This window comes from Dendrobates tinctorius, unplaced genomic scaffold (genome assembly GCF_039654945.1).
Source record: "Dendrobates tinctorius isolate UK_male_01 unplaced genomic scaffold, ASM3965494v1 ptg000059l, whole genome shotgun sequence".
In the NCBI taxonomy this organism is placed as follows: domain Eukaryota; kingdom Metazoa; phylum Chordata; class Amphibia; order Anura; family Dendrobatidae; genus Dendrobates; species Dendrobates tinctorius.
In genome coordinates this window covers 20,709,134-20,736,173 of record NW_027361727.1, presented here as the reverse complement: position 1 = coordinate 20,736,173, position 27,040 = coordinate 20,709,134, and the positions used below count along the sequence as shown (strand labels likewise).

Here is a 27,040-nt window from a genome sequence, read left to right as displayed (position 1 = left end):
ACCAAAAACTGCACGTGTGGTCCCTGCTTCAGATGGACACGTATAATGAGTCATACCGGAAGCGTGGCTCGCAGTAAAGACATTTCATGCAGCAGCCTAGGACTGATTTTAATATTGGAATGTTTCATGAGTGCTTATGGCGCCGGGTAACCTGAACATTAGGTTTCAAATTCAAGCCATTGTAAGAAAAACAGAAAACAGCTCTTGTCAAAGCCCAAAATGGTATTTTCCCACTTATAAACACAAAAACAGCACACAGCGGTAGCACATCTGGAAAAATTTCCAAGGCAAAATTACAAGTACGAAAGAAATACTTCCAAGCTCTCGTATACACAGTCATGATAGGTACATAATACATTATACCCTCAAAAATTTTAAAAAAAAAATTAAAATAGAAACATAGCTTGATGGAGAGGGGCAAAAAACTTCTGATGTGCCGCAGCTTTGCCGTAAAATAAATTAAATAAAAAATTAAATTGGATAGAACCAAACAGTGAGATGGAAGGAGACATCTTGCGGTTCCTTATGCAACGGATCCTTGTGATGAAGGCATATTTTGGCAATAAACCCCCCCATATGTATGGAAGTTAATTTCTTGATTTAAAAGGATTTCTGCACTCCCCCTTGAATCATGGATGTCAAAAACAACTGGAAAGTTCAGGTGAATGTCCTAGAGCCATAAGGTAAATTCTAGAGTTCTGGTCTTATTCAGCGAGTATTAGCAGTTCTGCACATGAGGCAGTTCTGGATCCTGGATGTGCAGCAACATCTGTATACAAAAAACGGTAGGTACATACAAAGGTATAAAGAACGCTTTTCATGTTAAAAAGTCTGTTGCCGTTGGCGAGTGATCAGCAGTCCATCCTTACTACAGCGATTACTGCAGGTAGTTTTCTAGCGGCTGCACATCAATAAACTCTGCCTCGGCTGCGATTCCCGCGTCCTCCCCAACCTCTCCCTCTGCCTCCGCGAAATCCTCCTCTTTGCTCTGCAAGATGAAAATATCAAATAGTTAGGAATCAAAGTCAGAATATACCGATGCTTTATATTTTAAGGTGCCGCTTTAAAATATTTTTCAAGATTTCTATACAATGCTGGATTCAAAGAGATAGCTTATGAACAACATTGGATGCAATAGAAAGCACTTCTTGAGCAGCAACTATTTTTTTAATGGTCGTTTCACATAGTGTTAAAGAAGACATGGTGCACAGGATCCTCAGGGGTGTCTCTTTAGGCTGCTCTGCATTATTAACCTGTAACCCCTTGGCAAAGTTCATCAAAAGTAGCACTAAATACAAAGGACCATAACTGTACGGTGGAGCAGAGGGAAGAAAGAGTAAAAACTGGCCAATTTCACCTGGTGAAGGGTCATTTAAGTGCAAGAGCTGGCTGTATACACATCACATGTTGATAAATGATACTCACCATAAGAGAAGTTTCCCAGGCTTCCACTGTATTTTCCACTAGGAGGATTGTAGATCTGTCTGGAATCTCTCTTTGGTCCTGCAATTATTTTTTTCGGCGGGGAACTAGATGAAGTGTCTTCACTTGACCTCTTTTGTCTGAAAAAGGTAGAAAATACTTTAAAACCTCACATATCGGAGTGTAGAATCTAAAGACAAATAGGAGTTAACAAAATAGTATGGGATCCCATGTCGCCATCACTCAGGTGAGATCTGACACTGCGGGTGCCAACAAGATATATAGATACCCTCGTTTTGGCACCCAGATATTATGCCACGGGCAACGATTAGATTATATCCAGCCTTTAGAACACTATGTACAGAAGACTAAGCATCATTCGTGCAGTGCGACTGCCATCATCACCAGCAAGAGATACCAAATAAAACAAGGATGCTTGGTTTTTTTACTAGTTGGTGCTTGCATATGAAAAAAAACCACACAGAACTACATTGTTCGCCATCATGGCAGTAGAACTGTGACGGAGATACGGGCATACAGCAATGTAGTCTAACATGAAGAATAAGGTGCACTACTTATAGCCAAAGATACAAAGAAAATCAATAAAAATAAAACAGCCAGTCACTGTCATACCCACCCGAATTCTGTCTTCTGGACTGGCTTCCAAGACAAAGTCACCGTGCTCTTATAGGATGGAGGGTTATGGAACAGATCCTAAGGGAATACATTCAATTATAAGGACATGTGACAAAGCTCAGATGGCAGAAATTTTTTTTAAATCTTTCGGTTTCTAGCAAGGGTCTAATGGCATTTTTTTCTTTGCTTTCATGCAATTAAAATATAGTAAAATGATGCATAAGCAGTTCTGAAGAACAATGATCTGCATATATAATCAACAGGATCATAGGCTTACCTTGATCAGCACATTAATATTGTTTGTTATTTTTAGGGCTACCACTTTGATCTTGTTCTGCAAAGATAAGAACATAATAGACAAGGTATGAGGACATGGATACAATTTTCAAAGGGGGAATCAGGATAATTTGTCAATTTATTAGTAATTATTAAGGGAGACAACCATACAAGTTTGCAAGAAACAAAAATCACCTCTTCTGTTTTTAGTGAGTCTCCAGTTTTGCCCTGCAGAGCCAAGCGGAGCTGCCTGATGTAGACCTGGAGTCCTCTGGCGAAGTACTGTAGCCTGCAAAGCAAACATTTCCATTAGAAAAGGTGACATCCCCCACTTTAACTTTCTAAATTCAGACCCATCTTGTGATTCAAAACTGACCGGATTTTGAAGTCTTTCAGTTTCTCTGCATTGACTTTGCCGATCAGAAAGTCGGGCATTTTCCTTCCAAGCTGATGGAAGCTGAAGAGTAAGCATTCAACATAACTAAACTGAAGTTTGGGCTCTTCATTTGCAGAGTTCTCCCCATTTTCTACTTCTTCGGGTGGAAGAGGCATGTACTCCTGGAAATAAATTTAAAAAGGTGTAAAGAACAAAGAAGGGACAAATTTGATTTCAAGAGTCCTGTCTTTTGTCTGGTCCTTATACCTCAGAGTAGAACTATTTATTTTTCCCTTTGACTTTATGACAATGTTTTTAATCCTTTATTTTTATATACAGTCATAGCAGAACGTCTGAAGAGACACATAATCCCCAATATATAAAAAAAAAAACAAAAAAAAAAAAAACACAGGGAATTTTTAAACACCATGAGAATTAAATTACGGACATCCTCCATTCCCAATGACTCAAATAAAATACTTCAGCTTCTATGGACTATGTGCAGATTCTAAACTCTTTCACCTATATTGTAAACTCCTTTTTCTTTTGTCTGTTTTGTACCTTTTACTTTCATTTGCTTAATTGTAAAATTGCTGTGGAATATGTTCGTGCAATACAAATAATTTTTTTTGAAATCGGGCAGCCATTGGCCATTAAGGTCAGTAAAGTCCTAAACTCAATGTCTTTTAGAAAAGGAAGCGAAAAAAATTAGAAAAAAAAGGTATAGAAGAGACCCTCTTGCGTAAAGAGGACTTTAAGTACATACCAGCAACTTCTCAAAAAGCTTGTTCAAGTTCGATTCTAGTTTGTCCATGTCTCCACAGAAGGAACTCATCTCAGCCAAGAGCTTCAATACCTTAAGAAAAAAAAACAAACAAACATTCCATAATTATAAAGGGCACACTTCACTTTACACTGCAATCTAGACAGAATTGACTACAGCCAATCACTGGAGTTAGTACTTACCTCCAACTGGACATCGATGCCCTCGGCTGGACTGGTCAGGGTGCTCAGGATTGGTAGAACATGCTCACAGAAATGGGTCACAAACTTTGTGGAGTGAACGTTTTTCTACAAAGGGAAAGTCGGAATTATTAATTGCAGAGATACTCATCAGGAAGTCAGAAAACCTGTTGGGCACAGCAGCGCACTTACTGAAAACAGCGGCACTGCCTGGCGCATACACTGGAGTAGGCGATCCACAGAGTCAGGGTCTGCGGGATTGAGCGGTGTCTGCTGGAGTCCTGCCTGTTCAGACACTAAATCCACCAGCTGCTGTCTGCCGCTGACAGTCTGGAGGTTTTTCAACGAAGAAAGAATTTTCATAAACAGGACGAATTCTTCTCCAGTGACGTCATACAGAACCTAAGGGACAAGACGTAATTAATAATAGTCACAGCTGTGGAATACCAAGTCGCACAGGTCGATGCATTCTCATTGCGAGGCACAACATAGTAATGTCTCAGGATAGACATTGTTGGTATATTGCAAAGATGTTCCAAAATGAGCAACTGACCACTGTCCCCCATCGTGCACAGATGACTTCTCTGCAATAAACCAATCTCTAGATGACACCTTTTATTACCAATGAGTATACAATTACCTTCTTGGATTCAGAGAATATTAAGTCATCCACTTCCTTCGTCATAACATCCTCCGGAAGTGTTTTCAGCTTAGAGGAAAGGAATTTAATGGCTCGCTCACGAACTATATCTTCTCCTTGAAGGATCTGGCTGAACAAACCACCCAATGTGCCTGAGTATGACAGAAAACAAACATCTTAATATGTATAATGCTTCTAAACCTAAATGATTTGTCCACCTTTGGGGAGACTTTTTTTACTCTGATGCATGTGTTTCGGTCTAAAAAAAAAAAATAATTCCAAAAATTGGACTTCAATAAAAATGTTACATCATTTGCCTTTTCCTGAAAAATGCAAATTTGATGTGGTCTGTGGTCACAAGTCAGCTGAGAGGAGCTCACAAAAAGATCGATAAGAGTTACCAACTCCCTTGTTAGAGTGTCACAGCGGGCTGACTGACAGGTTCTCAGTCAACTCATTATGCAGGACAGCAAGAAACAGTCTAGCAAGCGGCTATAGAAGGTAAAAGCTGCACATTTTTTAATTAAACCCAGTTACAAAAATAATTTAATTGTAAGCCTTACTTATAGGAATTTGAGTTATATATAAAATAAAAAAAATAAAAAATCAAGAAGGTGAGCAATGCATGATGCAAGAGAAAAAAAAAGCTGTACTGAAAGTACAATAAGGTCCAACGAGGCCCAATTGACAATATGCTGCCATATACATCCATCCTATAGTGGATACTCTGGGCATAATGTGTATGAACAATGATTAATGGATTATGCTTTGACCAAAGAGGCCCAATCAGTAAAATGCCACTTTTATTTAAAATATACACACACAAATGTGTGTATTTACTTGATTTAGCAATACAGCGACTTTCAAAGCATTCAAAACCGATTGAATTTAACACCTATTTTAAAATGAACATGTGAAGACAGAACAAGAGCGCTCCGTTTTTCTACCACACAGCTGTGATTGGAGTCTTCACACACTGATCAGAAGAGAGATCAGCAATAGTGACAGAAGGAGAAGCGTCATGGAGAAGCAAGGGAAACTAAAGTGAAACCATGTCCCCAGCAGCAGCCGTACATAATCTGTAAGGTCACGCTACTCAGAGCAGATAGATCCCCTCTGTGCCATAGTAGTGCTGACAGTGACTTTCAGCATACAGTCAGGTATATATACTGTGCGCAAGCCTTTCACATGGAAAAGTTTTTATATCTAGTATTAAATAAGAAAGAGGGCTATTTTGATGATTAGTGCTTTTTAAACTAAGTGTATATTTTATTTATACCTCTTACTTTACAAATCTATAGGGTCGCATAAAGCAGAGCAGAAAAAAAAAGTCTTATGTGCAATTACCTTTTGCATCCATCTTGAATATGCTCAACAAAGCATTGTTCACCAATGTGAACTCAGCGGAGTCGTCTGAAAAGCAAAAAAAAAAAATACAAAATTACGATCACAAGGTTAAACTTGATTACCTCCAGCTTCCAGTCCTTTTCACTACAAACACAATAAACTACAACACATGTCTGTTTCCATAACGCCATACGCATTGTATGGAGAGGTAACCTATAACTTCATCTGTTATTTTACTCACAACTTGCAATGTAACTTCAGTGAAAAGTTATAACGTACCTGACTGTAAAAGCTGGGCAAGGATGTCTGCCACACGGGGCAGGTTCTCTCCAGTAGCAAACTGCGACAGTTCTTTAATAGCCTGACGTCGGATCTAAGAGACACAAGGAGAAAAGAAAATATGGTGAACAGTTACAGTAGTGGTATTCTTGTGCTAGCAAACACGGGGGACCTGACACTCAAGTATTGTTGTTCGATGGGGGAATGTCAGCTAAAACCAACACAGTTTCTCAAACAGTTCATAACCTTAAGGCAAAGTGGCAGCAATACTCATTTAACGCAAAAGATATTCTAAAGATGAAACTTTGTATTGACTGATAAAAAAAAAACAAAAACACAACAACAACAGAAGAGATGATTTCCTACCGACACTTCCTCATCTTCACACAGATCCAGCTGAGCATTGAGCGCAGCATCGGAAAGCTCTGGGAAATATTTAAAAAATTTGGGGATGAACTGAGCCGCCAATCTCTTCTCCTTCGCTCCTCCTTTCACACCATCCAGGATAACCTGATACGAAGCTTTGTGCTATGAAGAAAAATGTAGAAGAAATACATAATTAATTCACACAAATTTTACAAATCAGAAAGTGAAGCGCCATAAGCTAGGTGGGAAACAAAACCAGACAAGTATAAGCCGACAGCTGCGTGTGCAGCACCACGGCCGACCATTGTGTGCTCAGATATTTCTAGCTTAGTGTGGACCCCGAATCCAGGAGCAATGGAAACCGCTGTCATGTGCAACACAGCAGCTACAAAGCAATATGCAGCCTTCCTGACACATGATGCCGATCTCTGCCAAACCATGGGCATGTAGAAGAGGGGATGTCACAGGAGAAACGCAGCATAAAATATAGCAAAAATAAGCATGCTTCTCAGCAACAACCATTGCAGAGTGCAGAGCTGTGCAGTTTGGCTCCATCCTCCGCTTACATCTGGCTGCCATTGGACAGGAAAAGAGCTATTCAGTAGGGATGTCGGGTCTGATACTCACAATGATATATTGATGACCTATTCAGTAACATAAGGGGTATGTGCACACGCTGCGGATTTGGCAAAATCCGCAGGTAAATCTGCAGGTCAAAAGACTTGCGGTTTTGCATCTCCTCAATGGAGGAGATGGCAAACCGCAGCGGAATCCGCAGAAAGAATTGACATGTCAATTCTTTCTGCGGTTTCAAAACCGCAGAAAACCCACGCGGAAAAATCCGCACCGTCTGCACTGCGGTTTTGCATTCCCATAGGGAATCATGGTACTGTACACCGGAGCAAAAACTGCTGCGGACCCGCAGCGGCCGGAACCGCAGCAGAATCCGCAGCGTGTGCACACACCCTAAGACTAGACAACCACTTTAAGCTTTTTTTTTTCTAATAAATGTATTAAAAATTCGGTAAACTCTTAACTATTACTCTACTTTAGAGGACTCTTTATAACCCCCATAGTGCCAGGTTTAGGAGCTGGTCTAGGTTTCCTTCCCAGCAAGCAGGCTCCGGGCATCTGCTCCGACAGCCCCAGTTCAGTCCACTACGGAAGCCATTTTAAAATAGTAGAAAAGTGTTTCTGGAAGATTGGAGAATTATACAAGTGTCTACTACAAGGATATAAATGCATTGAGTATAACAAAGTTCAGCACACCGTATTAGACATCTTTAAAGTTCGGAGCACGGAAACGCTGTGAAGCAATCAATAAAAGGAAGGATCCAGCTCAACAAAATAGTAAAAAAAAAATTGTGATCCTTTATGCACTGGGAAACATGCTTGATAGAGGATGAAAACATCAGCGTGAACAGATCATGAAACGCGACATCGATGCGTTTCTGGTGACCGAAACGCGCCAATATCGCATTTCATCAACTGTTCATAATGATGTTTTAATCCTCTATCAAGCATGTTTCCCAGTGAATAAAGGATCACAATTTATTTCACGATTTCGTTGAGCTGGATCCTTCCTTTTATTGATTGAGTGTGCAAGGTCCCGGACAAAAATGAGTTACCAGATGCGGCTTTTCAAGGAAGTAAAGCATTAATATTGCCGACTGTGGCCATCTTTATAATCATACAAGAAGATACCCGAGGAATTACAACTGAAGTGAGTGGCAGATTGAATATATTCTAGTAATCTTTGGTTTCAGCTGCAGTATAATATAGAACAGTGTGACACAGGAATAATATTTATTTCCTGTATTACACTGCAGCTGATGACGGGCTATATATTATTATAGCGCCATTTATACCATGGCGCTTTACATGTGAGGAGGGGTATACATAATAAATACAAGTACAGTATTCTTAAACAATACAAGTCACGACTGGCACATGAGGAGAGAGGACCCTGCCCGAAAAGGCTCACTATCTTCAGGGGAAGGCTGAGGATGCAGTAGGCGAGGGTAGAGCTGGTCATGCAGTAGCTCGGTGGTTATATATATTGCATTGGAGGCTTGTACAGCAAAACTGAGAACGTATGCAAACCAGGAGGAAGAAAACTCTGATAATGAGCCTATTTGGTTTTTACCTGGCACAGCGGTGGTCAATATCAACATTAATAGCATGTTATAAATGAGAATGATTGGGAAAAGTTAAATCATAAAAATTACTACAGAAAACTTAATGTGAATACTTTTCCGCCCAATGATGACAAAAGTATTCTCAGAGTGATACCTTTATTGGCTAATGAGAAAATAATATGTTTGCAAGCTTTCAGAGCACAGAGGCTCCTTCTTCAGGCAAGATAAATGGATTAATAAGAAAAAAAGCACAACATTTAAGGGATACTACAGTAGGATATTTGTTCATTAGGTGGGAGGTGTGATGCCTCCTAAAGATAAGTCAAGGAAATCGAATTAGCATTTTCTTACAAATGGAGAGGCAGTGGGAATGATGTTCTTAGATGTCTGAAGTCCTTCTGGTGGAAGTTCACACTTCACTCCAGTCAACTAAGAACATCATTCCCACTGCCTCTCCATTTGTAAGATGAAAAAAAGTGGTTTGGTACTGAGTTAGCAAGTAGAAAAAAAATATATATAAAGTGCTCTCAGTGAGAGAAACAAAATAGGAATCTTGTGGGTATGATACCTTTTAATGGCTAACAAATTATAGTGAATGATGTTACAAAGCAAGCTTTTGAGACAAGATTCCTATTTTTTTTCTCTCACTGAGAGCACTTTATATATTTTTTTTCTACTTGCTAACTCAGTACCAAACCACTTTTTTCTTACCACTATAAGAAAATGCTAATTCGATTTCCTTGACTTCTCTTTAGGAGGCATCACACCTCCCACCTAATGAACAAATATCCTACTGTAGTATCCCTTAAATGTTGTGCTTTTTTTCTTATTCATCCATTTGTTATTTGCCTGAAGAAGGCGCCTCTGTGCTCTGAAAGCTTGCAAACATTTTCTGGTTAGCCAATAAAAGGTATCACTCTGAGAATACTTTTGTCATCATTGGGCAGAAAAGTATTCACATTGATTTTTCTGGCTAACACGGTACCACAATATAATTTATTATTGTACATACAGAAAACTTAAGAAATCAACATGAAAAGGAAGCCACAAATCAGAGCAGGTGTGTGAGGCCCGCAGTGACAAGTGTAAAGGTTACACAGCGGCTGAGCATATACAGCAGGATTGTGAGCCTACTGCTCATTAAAGGGCTGCACGATCCGGCTGAAATCTCATTTAAAATGCAATTGGGGGGGGGGATAATAGCAAGAAGCATGTGGAGGTGACATGTCCCCCAATCACGGGTATTGCACACAACCTTCACAAGATGTAAACATAATGGGGGGGGATTTATGAAGGGGCCTAAAAGAAGAAAAGTGTTTTTGCCCATAACAACCAATAACAGCTCGGCTTTCATTCCACACTCTACACTGTCCGTAGGAAAGCTGCTCTGTGATTGGTTGCTGTGAGGAAGAACACATTATGGAGCATAGAGAGAGGACGAGGCCCGGGGAAAAGGCGGGAGAAGGGCCTGGGAAACACAGAGGCGAGCACCGAGAGACCAGGCCTGGAAACAGGAGAGGAGGGAAAGTACAGGCCGCGAAAGACTGGCCCTGAGCGCCGCACACAGAGGCCTACGTCCCGCAGCACCATGTTTCGGTTCTTACCTGGCTCACGTCGTCCTTGGCGTCGGCCAGGATCCCGTAGTTCCGGTACAGCTCCTCCACGGTCGGCATGTCTGTATCTAACACCGGCGATGTTCTCTCAGTGACGGTAATCTCCTCAGTGTGTGCGCAGAGAGCAACTGGACAGAGGGGAAGCGGGAAAAGACCGGATCACGGCGCCGTCTATGCTGCTAAACCCACAGCGCCACCTGGCGGCTCCTGAACCAACTACAGCTCGAAGAGCGCACGCGCCTCCTGGAGGGTTCCCTGCACTGAGTGACGCTCAGAGGCGTCTCATGCGCATGTCTTTCTAGGGGGCGTGGTTGTAACGGGGGGCGTGGTCTTTATTTGGCTACTATTGGCCCTTACTAAGGGGTTGTCCACCTTGAAAACATTTATTTATTTTTTTACTGAAAATAACTTTATGTAATTAGTTTTAATAATACTTTTTTTTTCTCTGTCTGCCTTCTATGGTCTCACGTGTTGCGCTTTCTATTGTAGGAGTTAACTGAGAAACCATCAGTGAGCTTATTTTGAAGATCCAATCGGAGGGATTCTAACTCTTTTATGGCTTGATTTATGACCGCAGGCCACATCAACTGTTAAATGTGCTGAGAAAAAAAAAAGCAACATTTTTAATAAAAACCGAATTGCAAAACCAGATTTCAGTCCTAAATACATGCATCAGCCGTAGACAGCCCCCCTGACTCTTGTGAGCAGATATTTGCAGGGTGCCACGATGGAGGCGGCAGTGGGGGGGTAAGGGGGTCGGGGGCACAAATATACAAATCTAATGATCCTCCATATATAAATTATGGGATTCTGAGCCCCAAATCTCCCCGATGCCACCACAGGTAACATAGCCAATGGCTCGAACAATGGAAACACCTTGATGACGGGATATTTATTCATACCAAGGTCTTCCAGAATTGTGCACAAGTAATGACTCCCATCATCCTTATCGATGAGGAACCTTGGCAGCTGGCCGGTGAGGCCGGTACATATACCAGGAGACAGACGCAGCTGCTACACAGAAACAGAACAATGCGCAGTCCTGTCCTCATCTGCCTCCTACTTCTACCATTTACTGATGTCTTTCCGGTGAGTACAGAAGCCATTCAGCAATGTGAGCACTTAAAGGGATATTCCAGTCTGATGGGTGCTGCTGCTTCCACTTTTGGACTTTTTTTCTGTGACCACCTAGTGGACCTCTCCGTTCACTTCTATGGGAAAGGAAATTGAAAAAGTGGATCCAACACCTATTAGAAATTTTTGGCATTGTGGACAAGCTTGAAATGTTGTGCCCCTTTTAAAAGTTGTTGAAAAATATATAGGGTAAGCTCAATGAACATAAGTTTTGTCTTTATTTGTTTTTTTTTTTTTTTTTTTAAGTTTCTGAATGGAAACCATCAACAAGCAGGTGCTGCTGACAGATGTTAATAAGAGCTGACCACATAGTCACCTTTCTCTGGCTTCTTATCGGCAGCCGCAGACTTTGATGAGGCCTCCGGAAACATATAAGTGGATCTGACAGGAGGAAAAGTTCTGCCAGTGCCGCGGATACTTTGTCCTAGAACTCTGGCCGATGTCGCCGCTGCTTGCTTTAAGTTTGCAAAAAGATTCCTTTTATATATTCACAGGTTGAAAACTTATCCTCATTATCTGCGACTGACGTAGGGCTCGTTCAGATGAGTGTACGCTCAAGTGCAAGTGGACTCACCATGATCCATGTCTAAAAAAAAAATGCTGCTTCATTCACTACTCTGATCCATTATCTGTATGGCACCAATTTTTAAGGGGAATGTGTCACCGGAAGTTGCAGGCCTATGTAAATGGCCTGGGTCTGGTACGATGGGCGGTGTTTCTTCTTTTTTCTCCACCCCATCCATGGCCCCCGTCCGCACTCTTCTCCGGTATTCTTCTCCATCGTTTGCGCGTGCGCAAAGCAATCTGGCAGCCGAAAATCATTACTGTGGATGCGCCGATACACTATGTCCAGGAAAACAGCGAAATACTTCTGGGACATAGTGTACCGGCGCATACGGAGTAATGATTTTCGGCTTTGCCAGCAGTTGGGCAAAGCATACTGAGCGTGCGCGAATCAAGATTGCTTTGCGCACGCGCAAACGATGGAGAAGAATACCAGAGAAGAGCGCGGATGGGGGCCACGGATGGGATGGAAAAAAAAAGAAGAAACACCGCCCATCGGACCGGACCCAAGCCATTTACATAGGCCTGCAACTTCCGGTGACAGATTCCCTTTAAAGGACTCACTGCCATGGTCGACGTAGAATACCGTATTTGTTTTTTTTGTTTGTTTTTCTAATTGTGAATGTATAAAATTGAAGTCAGACAGATATAAAAAACGGACACATGGATGACAAGTGTAACATCAGGTGGATTAAAAAAAACATCTGAGTCCAGGCATTGGAACTTGTTATATGTTTATATAGGTTTCTATTCTTCCAAGGACTCCAATCATTGAAAGCAAGCAGAATTCATAAAATGATATAGAACATAAAGTATATTACTTATAAAAGACAAGGAGCAGATTAATGTTGGTGTTAGAATTATTCTAATAACCTTTTATTTCTTTTCAGCTAAAAAACAGAATGACAACAGATGGTAAGTTCTTGGCATCCATAGTCCACATTAGCTAAGTGCCGACACATATTGGGACCCATTCTATTTTCCTGGAAGAGAAACCTATTCGGCAAGCCAAATTTCCCCTTGCGTATAACATCCGGCCCTGTTGCCCCCGGTGTATAACATCTGGCCCCGTTGCCCCAAGTGTATAATATCCGGCCCCTTGCTCCAGGTCTATAATAGCCGGCCTCATTGCCACCAGTGCATAACATCATTGCCCATTGCCCCCCGATGTATAACATCCTGCCCCTCACCACTGGTGTAAAACATCCAGCACAATTACCTCCGGTGTATACCATTAGACCTTGTTGCCCCCACTGTATAACATCTGGCCCTGTTGCTAAATCTCCGAGCACGCCCAAAATACTCGGAGAGCACCCGAGCATGCTCGGAAATCTCGAATAACAAGCATACTCGCTCATCACTATTAATGACATCCAACCTTGTTGGCCCTTTGATGTATACATTCAGCCCCTTTCGTCCTGTGTATGAAAATCTCCTATAGTGTAATCTGTAGGTGTCCTTTTACTCTTGTCCATGTAGTGTATATGCTCTAAAAGTCCTTCTTTGTGATTTCCTAATCTACAGTGTTATGTCCTATATACTGTCACACATTAAATAGTTACGGTACTGTTTTAATGAAGAGGCACCGCAATGGGGGTCCACTACAGGCCATAATGTTGCATTTACATGCATTTTGCATAACATGTAATTTATTTTTATCCATCAGCTCCAATGTTAACCAGCACAGAGGCTGAGGAGATAGACGATGTTTTCACAAAGATACTAAGGTCCAACAAAGGTAACTATCGTCCTTTCTCTCCACAGCATAAAGAAAGAACTGTGTCTTCATCACACACATGCTCTGTTCTGTTATTTAGACTCCACAGTTAAATTGTATCATGGTGATATTGTGATGGACACAAGGTACAGTGCCATAAAGTGCCCCTATTGTCTGTGGGAAAAATCTGCGGATGGCGTGGTAACGGTGCCCTACAGTCTGGCCTCTGATTATAGTAAGTGTGAAAGGGGTGATGTGTTGCTAATGGGGGCACTGGCAGCCTAGCATAGGGCACTGCAGTGTATTCAGTGACTTGGCACATACATTTTTAGGCTTATACCGTACTTTATATTTCTACTGGTGCCAAGCACTAGGCAGACAGAGATGTGCCATGTATGCTAATGTATTAATTTTGGGGAGTATTGTATGAAGTTGGGACATGTGATAACATTTATTCTTGATATCCTGATGTCACTGTTGCAAGATAAGAAAGCATGGACATTAATTAACATTTTAACATCTTGTACAAAGGCAGAGCTTCAAAAAAGGAGCTTTATGGTGAATGTCCACTTTGAGGCACCACCAAGCCACTCCACATGGGTCAGGGGATTTTGGTTATAGTATTTTGATGTATGGCAGAAAAACGGAATCTAGTCCCTTGGGTCAAAGAAAACCCTGCTATGATTCAGATGCAGGTCACCAATGCAGAAAATGAAGCAGATTGTAGATTTGTTGCTCCCACCTTGTGCTTCCAGGTGATGAAAATAAAGAGCTGATTACGGCCGCCCTCGAGACCTTCACAACCCTAACTTGTATCCGATTTACGGAAAGGACCACAGAGAAGGACTATCTGAATATCCACTCTGGAAATGGGTACGAGTTTAGTTTATAAAATCTCTTATAGACTTTATACCGCCTGAGGTGCCAATGAAAGCCGTGCCAGTGTCATCCCATACAAATACTGTATGTACCAGAGCAACAAAAAAAAAGCAAACCAGAAAGCACAAAGAAGGATAACCCCTAAAAATTACCTTTTAATTCAATAATTAAAACATCATAGTAGAAAACTTCTAGAAACCAGAGGGTCTAAAGCCAAATAGCAAAGTACAGAATCAACGTCAGAATAGGTATGTACATATGAAAGGGGGCAAAAAAGCTAATCACACCCTACTGGGCCCTAATAAAATCCCTTCCAGACTGCGGAGGTTGGCACCCTAGTTGATGATGTGGCGCCCCCCGCTCAACGTTGGTAATCCCTAGAAGGCCCTAGACCACCCTGCTTATACAAAAACAGGATACACAGAAAAACACACACATACATGTATAACCGAAAAGAAAAAAAAACCCTAGTGGAGAGACACTCGGTCTCAACAAAAAGTGCTAAAGTGCTGTAAACTTCTCGTAGTATATATCCCCCAAAATTAGGGCTTATCTCATAGTAGGGGTTATTTTTCTTTGTGCTTTCTGGTTTGCTTTTTTTGACTTTGTAATCCCAAACATTCTCTTTGAGGTTTTTTTTTATGTACCAGAGTAACACATACAAATCCCCTATATCACATAAGACGATGGGAACGTGATACATGAGCAGTAAAAAAAGTTCTATTACAATAATTAACCTGTAATGCAAAAAGCAAGTACGGAACCTGCTGATCATAAAAGCTGTCTCATTATAACCACAGTCTTGAGAGTTGTACAGATGGTAGCTATAATTTTGTCACTCATCCATTATTTGATTTGGGAACATATTTTACGATTGTCCTGCCAAAAATACAGGTTAGGTGATTATTACTTTTCTATTCCCTACGACTATTGTTCTAACAACTTATATAGTCAGTAAACTGAATACATTTACCGTGCTCTACCATCACTACCTATTATAAAACATAATTACTCAGAGAAAAGAGGGAGACACAAAAAACGCAAATAGGGTCTTATCAAACGTTACACAGAGTTGCCCACCAAGAAAACTACTCACCTGGTGAGAGTGAAGGAAAGACATATATTAATGGCCGCTGCTGCAGATCCACAGGTCAGTGCAGGACCTGGTTGAAGCATACACTTAGGAAGGAAGGAAGGATCATCCCCGCACTGCCGCAAGAAGAATTCCAAGAATATAACTACTATAATACTGCCCCTATGTACAAAAATATAACTACTATAATACTGCCTCCTATGTACAAGAATATAACTACTATAATACTGCTCCTATATACAAGAATATAACTACCATAATACTGCCCCTATGTACAAGAATATAACTACTATAATACTGCCCCTATGTACAAGAATATAACTACTATAATACTGCCCCTATGTACAAGAATATAACTACTATAATACTGCCCCTATATACAATAATATAACTACTATAATACTGCCTCCTATGTACAAAAATATAACTACTATAATACTGCCCCTATGTACAAGAATATAACTTCTATAATACTGCTCCTATGTACAAGAATATAACTACTATAATACTGCCCTCTATGTACAAGAATATAACTGCTATAATACTGCCCCTATATACAAGAATATAACTACTATAATGTTGCCCGCTATGTACAAGAATATAACTACTATAATACTGCTCCTATATACAAGAAAATAACTACCATAATACTGCCCCTCTGTACAAGAATATAACTACTATAATACTGCCCCTATGTACAAGAATACAACTACTATAATACTGCTCCTATATACATGAATATAATTACTATTATACTGCTCCTATGTACAAAAATATAACTACTATAATACTGCCTCCTATGTACAAGAATATAACTGCTATAATACTGCCTCCTATGTACAAGAATATAACTACTATAATACTGCTCCCTATGTACAAGAATATAACTACTATAATACTGCCACTATGTACAAGAATATAACTACTATAATACTGCCCCTATGTACAAGAATATAACTACTATAATGCTGCTCGCTATGTACAAGAATTTAACTGCTATACTACTGCCCCTATATACAAGAATATAACTACTATAATACTGCCCCTATATACAAGAATATAACTACTATAATACTGCCCCCTATGTACAAGAATATAGCTATCATAATACTGCCCCCTATGTACAAGAATATAACTACTATAATAATGCCCCCTATGTACAAGAATATAACTACTATAATACTGCCCCCTATGTACAAGAATATAACTACTATAATACTGCCCCTATGTACAAGAATATAACTTCTATAATACTGCTCCAATGTACAGGCATATAACTACTATAATACTGCTCCTATATACAAGAATATAGCTACTATAATACTGCCCCCTATGTACAAGAATATAACTACTATAATACTGCCCCTATGTACAAGCATATAACTACTATAATACTGCTCCTATGTACAAGAATATAACTACTATAATACTGCCCCTATGTACAAGCATATAACTACTATAATACTGCCCCTATATACAAGAATATAACTCCTATAATACTGCCCTCTATGTACAAGAATATAACAACTATAATACTGCTCCTATGTACAAGAATATAACTACTATAATACTACCCCCTATGTACAAGAAAATAACTACTATAATACTACCCCCTATGTACAAGAATATAACTACTATAATTCTGCCCCCTATGTACAAGAATATAACTACTATAATACTGCTCCTATGTAAAAGAATATAACTACTATAATATTGCTTCTGTATACAAGAATATAACTACTATAATACTGCCCCTATGTACAAGAATATAACTTCTATAATACTGCTCCAATGTACAGGCATATAACTACTATAATACTGCTCCTATATACAAGAATATAGCTACTATAATACTGCCCCCTATGTACAAGAATATAACTACTATAATACTGCCCCTATGTACAAGCATATAACTACTATAATACTGCTCCTATGTACAAGAATATAACCACTATAATACTGCCCCTATATACAAGAATATAACTACTATAATACTGCCCCTATGTACAAGAATATAACTACTATAATACTGCTCCTATGTACAAGAATATAACTACTATAATACTACCCCCTATGTACAAGAATATAACTACTATAATACTACCCCCTATGTACAAGAATATAACTACTATAATACTGCCCCTATGTACAAGAATATAACTACTATAATACTGCCCCTATGTACTAGAATATAACTACTATAATACTGCCCCTATGTACAAGAATATAACTACTATAATACTGCTCCTATATACAAGAATATAACTACTATAATACTGCCCCTATGTACAAGAATATAACTACTATAATACTGCCCCCTATGTACAAGAATATAACTACTATAATACTGCTCCTGTGTACAAGAATATAACTACTATAATACTGCCCCTATGTACTAGAATATAACTCCTATAATACTGCCCCCTATGTACAAGAATATAACTACTATAATACTGCTCCTGTGTACAAGAATATAACTACTATAATACTGGCCCCTATGTACAAGAATATAACTACTATAATACTGCCCCTATGTACAAGAATCTAACTACTATAATACTGCCCCTGTGTACAAGAATATAACTACTATAATACTGCTCCTATGTACAAGAATATAACTACTATAATACTGCCCCTATGTACAAGAATATAACTACTCTAATACTGCCCCCTATGTGCAAGAATATAACTACTATAATATTGCCCCTATGTACAAGAATATAACTACTATAATACTGCCCCCTATGTACAAGAATATAACTACTATAATACTGCCCCCTATATACAAGAATATAACTACTATAATACTGCCCCCTATGTACAAGAATATAACTACTATAATACTGCCCCCTATGTACAAGAATATAACTACTATAATACTGCGAATGTGATCGTCCACAACATTTATGTAGTAAAATATCTTGATGTGAACATGCTTTTGCCTCTACTTCCAATAACAAAATGTTTTAATTAAAACAACATATCAATTGTAATACTGTTTTCATTGTGAATCTGATCACTTGCACAACCTTTTATAATTTCAATATCTGGGATGCATTACTGGTAACTTAAAAAGCACAACTTTATAGATATTTGGGATGCCTCCTCCTCAATTAAAAGAAACATCTCAGAAGTGTTAGCACATTGCATTACCAAACATACAGGAAGCACCCCTTATTTAAGGATGCAAGGAATACAAAGAGTTAACAAGACTTACAGCTGTGGAGAGCACACTCAACATGGAAACTTATTGGATTTTCCCCAAATACTTGTGTCCCTTTTGATCTTAGTAAGAAAACTCATTTTATTTGGCATTAGCCCTTCACTATAGTCTGTTCTGTAGAACAGTGAATACATTCAAGTGGTTTTCTTCTTTTGTTAATTACATTTTGTCAGTTGTACTTTCATTGTGCATTCGTCTATTCAAAGGTTAATGAAGGCTGAGTGATACCTACAATTGGCTCATCAATGTAAATAAGCAATGCTAACAGATTGTTTGTCTGTGATTAAAAGCATCTCTGTATGTCACACTTGAAGCTGTAATGCTTTTAGGGTGGTCCCAGTTTATGCATGGGTGAGCTGTAATTTGGGTTGGTATCTACTATAATTCTGCCCTCCAATGTACAAGAATAGAACTACTATAATACTGCCCCTATGTACAAGAATAGAACTACTATAATACTGCTCCTATGTATAAGAATATATCTACTATAATACTGCCCCCTGTGTACAAGAATATATCTACTATAATACTGCCCCTATGTACAAGAATATAACTACTATAATACTGCCCCCTATGTACAAGAATATAACTATTATTATTATTATTGCGCCATTTATTCCATGGTGCTTTACATGTAAGGAGGGTTATACATAATAAAAACAAGTACAATAATGTTAAACAATACAAGTCATAACTGGTACAGGAGGAGAGAGGACCCTGCCCGCGAAGGCTCACAATCTACAAGGGATGGGTGAGAATACAGTAGGCGAGGGTAGAGCTGGTCATGCAGCGGTTTGGTCGATCAGTGGTTAGTGCAGGTTATAGGCTTGTCGGAAGAGGTGGGTCTTCAGGCTCTTTTTGAAGGTTTCGATGGTAGGTGAGAGTCTGATATGTTGTGGTAGAGAGTTCCAGAGTAGGGGTGATGCGCAAGAGAAATCTTGTATGCGATTGTGGGAAGAGGAGATAAGAGGGGAGTAGAGAAGGAGATCTTGTGAGGATCGGAGGTTGCGTGCAGGAAAGTACCGGGAGACGAGGTCACAGATGTATGGAGGAGACAAGTTGTGGATGGCTTTGTATGTCATGGTTAGGGTTTTGTACTGGAGTCTCTGGGCAATGGGGAGCCAGTGAAGGGATTGACAGAGGGGAGAAGCTGGGGAATAGCGGGGGGACAGGTGGATTAGTCGGGCAGCAGAGTTTAGAATAGATTGGAGGAGTGCTAGAGTGTTCGAGGGGAGGCCACAGAGCAGGAGGTTGCAGTAGTCAAGGCGAGAGATGATGAGAGCATGGACTAGGGTTTTTGCAGATTTTTGGTTGAGGAATGAACGGATTTGTGAAATATTTTTGAGTTGAAGTCGGCAGGAAGTGGAAAGGGCTTGGATATGTGGTTTGAAGGAGAGATCAGCGTCAAGGATTACCCCGAGGCAGCGAGCTTGTGGGACTGGAGAGAGTGGGCAGCCATTTACTGTAATGGATAGGTGCGTTGGGGGGGTCACGTGAGATGGGGGAAAGATGATGAATTCTGTTTTGTCCATGTTAAGTTTCAGAAATCTAGCGAAGAAGGATGAAACAGTGGACATACATTGAGGGATTCTGGTTAGTAGGGAGGTGATATCTGGTCCAGAGATGAAGATCTGTGTGTCATCAGCATAGAGATGATACTGAAAGCCATGAGATTCTATGAGCTGTCTCAGGCCAAAGGTGTAAATGGAGAAGAGCAGGGGTCCTAGGACTGAACCTTGTGGGACTCCGACAGATAGGGGGCGAGGTGAGGAGGTGGTGTGTGAGTGGGAGACGCTGAATGTCCGGTCTGTTAGGTATGATGAGATCCAGGATAGGGCCAAGTCTGTGATGCCAAGGGATGAGAGGGTCTGTAATAATAGGGAATGGTCCACTGTGTCAAAGGCAGCCGACAGGTCCAGGAGGAGGAGGACAGAGTAGTGTCGCTTGTTTTTGGCGGTTAAGAGGTCATTGGTGACCTTAGTAAGGGCAGTTTCAGTGGAGTGGTGTGACCGGAAGCCAGATTGTAAGCGGTCGAAGAGGGAGCAAGAAGAGAGATGGGAGGACAGTTCAAGGTAGACGTGTTGTTCCAGTAGCTTGGAGGCGTAGGGGAGAAGTGATATAGGGCGATAGCTAGATACAGAGGATGGGTCAAGAGAGGGCTTTTTGAGGATAGGTGTGATGGAGGCATGTTTAAAGCTTGAGGGGAAAACACCAGTTGTTAGTGATAGGTTGAAGAGATGGGTTAGGGTTGGGATGAAGTGGGATGGGATCGGGTCAAGTGCACAGGTGGTGAGATGTGATCTTGAGAGTAGAGTGGAGAGTCGATCTTCTGTAATGGTGGAGAAGTTGGTTTTGGAGGTGGAGGGCTGGGAAGTCGGGAGGAAGGGCTCTGTGGGTTGTTGACCAAAACTGTCTCTGATGTTATCAATCTTCTGCTTGAAAAATGAGGCAAAGTCTTCAGCTGAGATGAGTGGGGAGGGAGGAGGTGCTGGGGGATGGAGGAGAGAATTGAAGGTGTTGAATAACAGTTTAGGGTTGTGAGACATGGAGGATATGAGAGATGAGAAGTAGGTTTGTTTAGCTGTGGCGAGTGTGGTCTTGAAAGTAGTGAGGGACTGTTTGAATGCGATGAAGTGCTCGTTGGAGTGGGATCTTTTCCATCTGCGCTCAGCAGCCCTGGAAGCTCGCCTCAGTTCTTTGGTCAGGCTGGTGTGTCAGGGCTGTCTGTTGATTTAGCGAGCTTTGGTATGTGTAAGTGGGGCAGCAGATTCCAAAGCTACAGCTATTGTGGTGTTAAAAAGAGCAGCAGCGTCATCCGCATTGTGTAAGGAACTTATATCTGTGAGAGGGAGGAGGGATTCAGAGAATGAGTGTAGGTCAAAGTGTTTAAGATTTCTGCGAGGGTGTGAAAGTTTGTGGGGTGGGGATTGTAGACATGGAGTGGAGAGGGAAGAGAATGTGAGAAGGTTGTGGTCAGAGAGAGGAAGAGGTGAGTTAGAGAGGTTAGATAGGGAGCAGAGGCGGGTGAAGATGAGGTCCAGTGTGTGGCCATCTTTGTGGGAGGCTGTAGAAGACCATTGAGTGAGGCCGAAGGAGGAAGTGAGAGATAGAAGTTTAGTGGCAGCTGAGAGGGAAGTGTCAATGGGGATTTTGAAGTCGCCCATGATGATAGTAGGGATGTCCACGGAAAGGAAATGAAATAGCCAGGTGGTGAAGTGGTCAAAGAAGGTGGTGGCTGGCCCTGGGGTACTATAATACTGCCCCTATGTACAAGAATATAACTACTATAATACTGCCACTGTGTACAAGAATATAACTACTATAATACTGCTCCCTATGTACAAGAATATAACTACTATAATACTGCTCCTATGTACAAGAATATAACTACTATAATATTGCTCCCTATGTACAAGAATATAATTACTATAATACTGCCCCTGTGTACAAGAATATAACTACTATAATACTGCTCCTATGTACAAGAATATAACTACTATAATACTGCCCCTATGTATAAGAATATAACTCCTATACTACCGCCCCTATGTACAAGAATATAACTACTATAATACTGCCCCTGTGTACAAGAATATAACTACTATAATACTGCCCCTATGTACAAGAATATAACTACTATGCTATCGCCCCCTATGTACAAGAATATAGCTACTATAATACTGCCCCTATGTACAAGAATATAACTACTATAATACTGCTCCTATGTACAAGAATATAACTACTATAATACTGCTCCTATATTCAAGAATATAACTACTATAATACTGCTCCTATGTACAAGAATATAACAACTATAATACTGCCCCCTATGTACAAGAATACAACTACTATAATACTGATCCCTATGTGCAAGAATATAACTACTATAATACTGCCCCTATGTACAAGAATATAACTACTATAATACTGCCCCCTATGTACAAGAATATAACTACTATAATACTGCTCCTATGTACAAGAATATAACTACTATAATACTGCCCCTATGTGCAAGAATATAACTACTATAATACTGCTCCTATGTACAAGAATATAACTACTATAATACTGCCCCTGCGTACAAGAATATAACTACTATAATACTGCCACTATGTACAAGAATATAGCTACTATGCTACCGCCCCCTATGTACAAGAATATAACTACTATAATGCTGCCCCTATGTACAACAATATAACTACTATAATACTGCCTCTGTGTACAAGAATATAACTAATACTGCCCCTATGTACAAGAATATAACTACTATAATACTGCCCCTGTGTACAAGAATATAACTACTATAATTCTGCTCCCTATGTACAAGAATATAACTACTATAATACTGCTCCCTATGTACAAGAATATAACTACTATAATACTGCTCCTATGTACAAGAATATAACTACTATAATACTGCTCCCTATGTACAAGAATATAACTACTATAATACTGCCCCTGTGTACAAGAATATAACTACTATAATACTGCTCCTATGTACAAGAATATAACTACTATAATACTGCTCCTATGTACAAGAATATAACTACTATAATACTGCCCCTATGTATAAGAATATAACTACTATAATACTGCCCCTGTGTACAAGAATATAACTACTATAATACTGCCCCTATGTACAAGAATATAACTACTATGCTACCACCCCCTATGTACAATAATATAGCTACTATAATACTGTTCCCTTGCACGTGTCTCCCCCTTTGCCCCGTTCTGTGTGATTCTTTAATAAAGATGTTTTTCTAATGGTTCTTTTGGTCGTAATTTGTGGTTTCCACATCCCCTTTGCTATGCATATCAACGACTGATCCTTTGTTTATTCCATAACACAGGCATCCTATTTAGTTATAGTACACATGATGCTGTTATTTACCCTTGCTTTGTTGTTATAATACTGCCCCTATGTACAAGAATATAACTACTATAATACTGCTCCTATGTACAAGAATATAACCACTATAATACTGCTCCTATGTACAAGAATATTACTACTATAACACTGCCCCCTATGTACAAGAATATAACTACTATAATACTGCCCCTATGTACAAGAATATAACTACTATAATACTGCCCCCTATGTACAAGAATATAACTACTATAATACTGCTCCTATGTACAAGAATATAACTACTATAATACTGCCCCTGTGTACAAGAATATAACTACTATAATACTGCCCCCTATGTACAAGAATATAACTACTATAATACTGCTCCTATGTACAAGAATATAACTACTATAATACTGCCCCTGTGTACAAGAATATAACTACAATACTGCCACTATGTGCAAGAATATAACTACTATGCTACCGCCCCCTATGTACAAGAATATAACTACTATAATACTGCCCCTATGTACAACAATATAACTACTATAATACTGCCTCTGTGTACAAGAATATAACTACTATAATACTGCCCCTATGTACAAGAATATAACTACTATGCTACCGCCCCCTATGTACAACAATATAACTACTATAATACTGCCCCTGTGTACAAGAATATAACTACTATAATATTGCTCCCTATGTGCAAGAATATAACTACTATAATACTGCCCCTGTGTACAAGAATATAACTACTATAATACTGCTCCCTATGTTCAAGAATATAACTACTATAATACAGCCCCTGTGTACAAGAATATAACTACTATAATACTTCCCCTATGTACAAGAATATAACTACTATGCTACCGCCCCCTATGTACAAGAATATAGCTACTATAATACTGCCCCTATGTACAAGAATATAACTGTGATGGTCAATGACAGCACGCCGCCGCCACCCCCAAATTGTCATGATCCCACCACTGGCACGGGTATGTAAGCGGACGGAGGGATGCGACGCACTGCCGGCACACGGCTATCACAGGCACAGTGGGGGCTTATATTAGTTATCCCACCACTGGCACCATGTGACAAAAATATACAGCAAGCTAATCTTGCCCTAACAATTTATCGCAGGGGGGTATTTTGGATGCCCCACCACTGCTAACAACCTTCCAAGAACTGCGGGGATTTATGTATATCCCACTTTCTCCGTTCCACTTTGGAACTCGCAGCTCTCCGGGCGCCCCCCTTACCATCAGGTCAGTCAGGGGACTGCACCTAGGATAATTAGTCGCCAGATGGGCTGCTTGTTGTGCACGGGCAATTAGACTACTGCAGTAAGGGAATTATCAATGCTGTGGCCGCAGCCCCCCTTCAGCAGTATAAGACCCTTCTGGACTGCCAACCAGCCTAACCAATCGTACACACCACGCTGCCACCAGCTCCTGGTTTCTCCACTTAAGTTATAGACTTAATGGAGGGGTTCGAAGCCAACCCAAACTAGCGTAATTATCTAAAAAAGGCGCATAGTTCGTTTCTTAGAGCATGAAGGCAGACTGATAGATTTTATCATTTATTCCCAAAATGTGGGCAGTGATTACACAGATAAAGGTTGTTATAAAGTTGAGACATTAGATATGCACATTACAAATATATAAAATTAGCAAGGATTGTGAGGAACATCCCACCGCTGCCACCAATATGTGAGGAACGGCGGACCGCTGCCACCAACTGGCGACGGACAGTGGACCCTTTGCCATCAATATGTCACGATCCCACCGCTGACACTGGTGTATCAGCAGACGAAGGGACCCGACACACAGCCGACACACGGCTATCACAGGCACAGTGGGGGCTTATCTTAGTTATCCCACCACTGGCACCATGTGACAAAAATACAGCAAGCTAATCTTGCTCTAACAATTTATCGCAGGGGGGTATTTTGGTTGCCCCACCACTTCTAACAACCTCCCAAGAACTGCGGGTATTTATGTATATCCCACTTTCTCAGTTCCACTTTAGAACTCGCAGCTCTCCGGCGCCCCCCTTACCCTCAGGTCAGTCAGGGAACTGCACCTAGGATAATTAGTCGCTGGACGGGCTGCTTGTTGTGCACGGGCAACTAGACTACTGCAGTAAGGGAATTATCAATGCTTTGGCCGCAGCCCCTCATTCAGCATGTAATACCCGTCTGTACTGCCAGCTAGCCTAACCAACCGCACACACCACGCTGCCACCAGCTCCTGGTTTCTCCACTTAAGTTATAGACTTAATGGAGGGGTTCGAAGCCAACCCAAACAGTGGCGGAATTATCTAAAAAAGACGCATAGTTCGTTTCTTAGAGCATGAAGGCAGACTGATAGATTTTATCATTTATTCCCAAAATGTGGTCAGTGATTACACAGATAAAGGTTGTTATAAAGTTGAGACATTAAATATGTACATTACAAATATATAAAATTAACAAGGATTAAGAAAACAGAGATTAACACTTACATGTGCGTAGTTGGTATTAGGCAGACCATGTGGCTGGGGGATGGGCCGCTTAGCCAGACATCCCAAGACATCGGCACGTCTTTTTAGCATCAAAACTCCAGCTCAACTGAAGCACTGTAAGGGAGGGGTACCTTATAGCCCAGGGTCGGTTACATCACGAAAGGGGCAGTCTGCAGAAGTTCAGCCCCCCTTTTTCCAAGTTGCCAAGTAACTAAAAAACTTATGATAACCATATTTTAACAAGGGAAGCTTGTATCAAAACACTGAGGGCCTCATTGGTTGTAGTTTATCGAATACAATAAAACAACATCACACATGCCATAATTAATACACTCCATTTGGGAGCAACCCATATCTCAGTTTCTGGAGGGATCAGAGCCGTGAAAATTAGAGGTTAGACAAGCTGGTTTCGTGCCCGTCGCAGAAATGTAATTATTATATCTCTGTGATGTATGGTTTTTGCAATATGACTTGTTTTAATACTTCCCATATACTTGCATCCAGCCTCGTGGCCAGAACAAAGGAATCCTTTCCCTTAACTAATTAACATTCTTTTCTGTGGAGAGGGGCTAAATGCTTGTAGCAGGAAGTGTCCTATTACCAATGTGAACACAGAGCTGTTAAGGATGGGAGGGATGCTGCAAGCTATGTGACAAGCTGATTTTCTCATCAGAGTGAAATGGGAGATTTCTATAATGTTCTAGAAACATCATACTTTACTTAACATACATATCTTACAATACATTACAATAACTACTATAATACTGCCCCTGTGTACAAGACTATAACTACTATAATACTGCCCCTATGTACAAGAATATAACTACTATAATACTGCTCCTATGTACTGTGGTGTAATGACCACTGTGTCCACTAGGGGGCGCTGTGTGGATGTCCCAAGAGAACGGATGGGTGGCAGAATCCTGAAGGATAGTTATGTATCTCAAACTGGGTGGCTTTGAGATGGAGACTTGTGTATGTGTGATCAGCAATATCATGGCTGAGGTATTGTTTCTA

At 40.4% G+C, this 27,040-nt stretch overlaps 2 protein-coding genes across 3 annotated transcripts in view; one reads left to right on the top strand and one right to left on the bottom strand.

The window, feature by feature from the left end:
• Positions 1-202: 202 nt before the first annotated feature.
• On the bottom strand, positions 203-10,254 carry API5 (apoptosis inhibitor 5). The gene is made up of 14 exons (XM_073578548.1): positions 10,048-10,254; positions 6,306-6,467; positions 5,940-6,033; positions 5,661-5,726; positions 4,314-4,465; positions 3,866-4,075; positions 3,677-3,781; positions 3,477-3,566; positions 2,711-2,892; positions 2,530-2,623; positions 2,336-2,392; positions 2,060-2,136; positions 1,426-1,562; positions 203-988 (listed from the first exon to the last, which is right to left on the bottom strand). Exons 1-14 carry the CDS (start codon positions 10,114-10,116, stop codon positions 909-911), a joined length of 1,575 nt encoding a protein of 524 aa, XP_073434649.1. The 5' UTR covers positions 10,117-10,254; the 3' UTR covers positions 203-908.
• A 29-nt stretch (positions 10,255-10,283) lies between these two features.
• Positions 10,284-27,040, top strand: part of LOC141092411 (embryonic protein UVS.2-like) — a 55,223-nt gene continuing 38,466 nt past the window's right edge. Inside the window, exons 1-5 of one of the 2 annotated variants that reach the window (XM_073578546.1) lie at positions 10,284-11,145; positions 12,645-12,669; positions 13,421-13,492; positions 13,572-13,706; positions 14,227-14,344. In XM_073578546.1, the coding sequence (XP_073434647.1) occupies positions 10,987-11,145; positions 12,645-12,669; positions 13,421-13,492; positions 13,572-13,706; positions 14,227-14,344 (509 nt within the window). In that variant the 5' untranslated portion in view covers positions 10,284-10,986. Of the gene's footprint in view, positions 11,146-11,519; positions 11,685-12,644; positions 12,670-13,420; positions 13,493-13,571; positions 13,707-14,226; positions 14,345-27,040 lie in introns of those variants that run through there. The other variant, XM_073578547.1, reaches the window with a different exon arrangement.

Coding starts and splice junctions, on each gene's coding strand:
- API5 (XM_073578548.1), bottom strand. CDS start 10,116: ATGCCGACCGTGGAGGAGCTGTACCGGAACTACGGGATCCTGGCCGAC. Junction 2,893..3,476: donor AGCTTTTTGAGAAGTTGCTG/GTATGTACTTAA, acceptor ATTTATTTCCAG/GAGTACATGCCTCTTCCACC. Junction 2,624..2,710: donor CTGAAAGACTTCAAAATCCG/GTCAGTTTTGAA, acceptor TTTGCTTTGCAG/GCTACAGTACTTCGCCAGAG.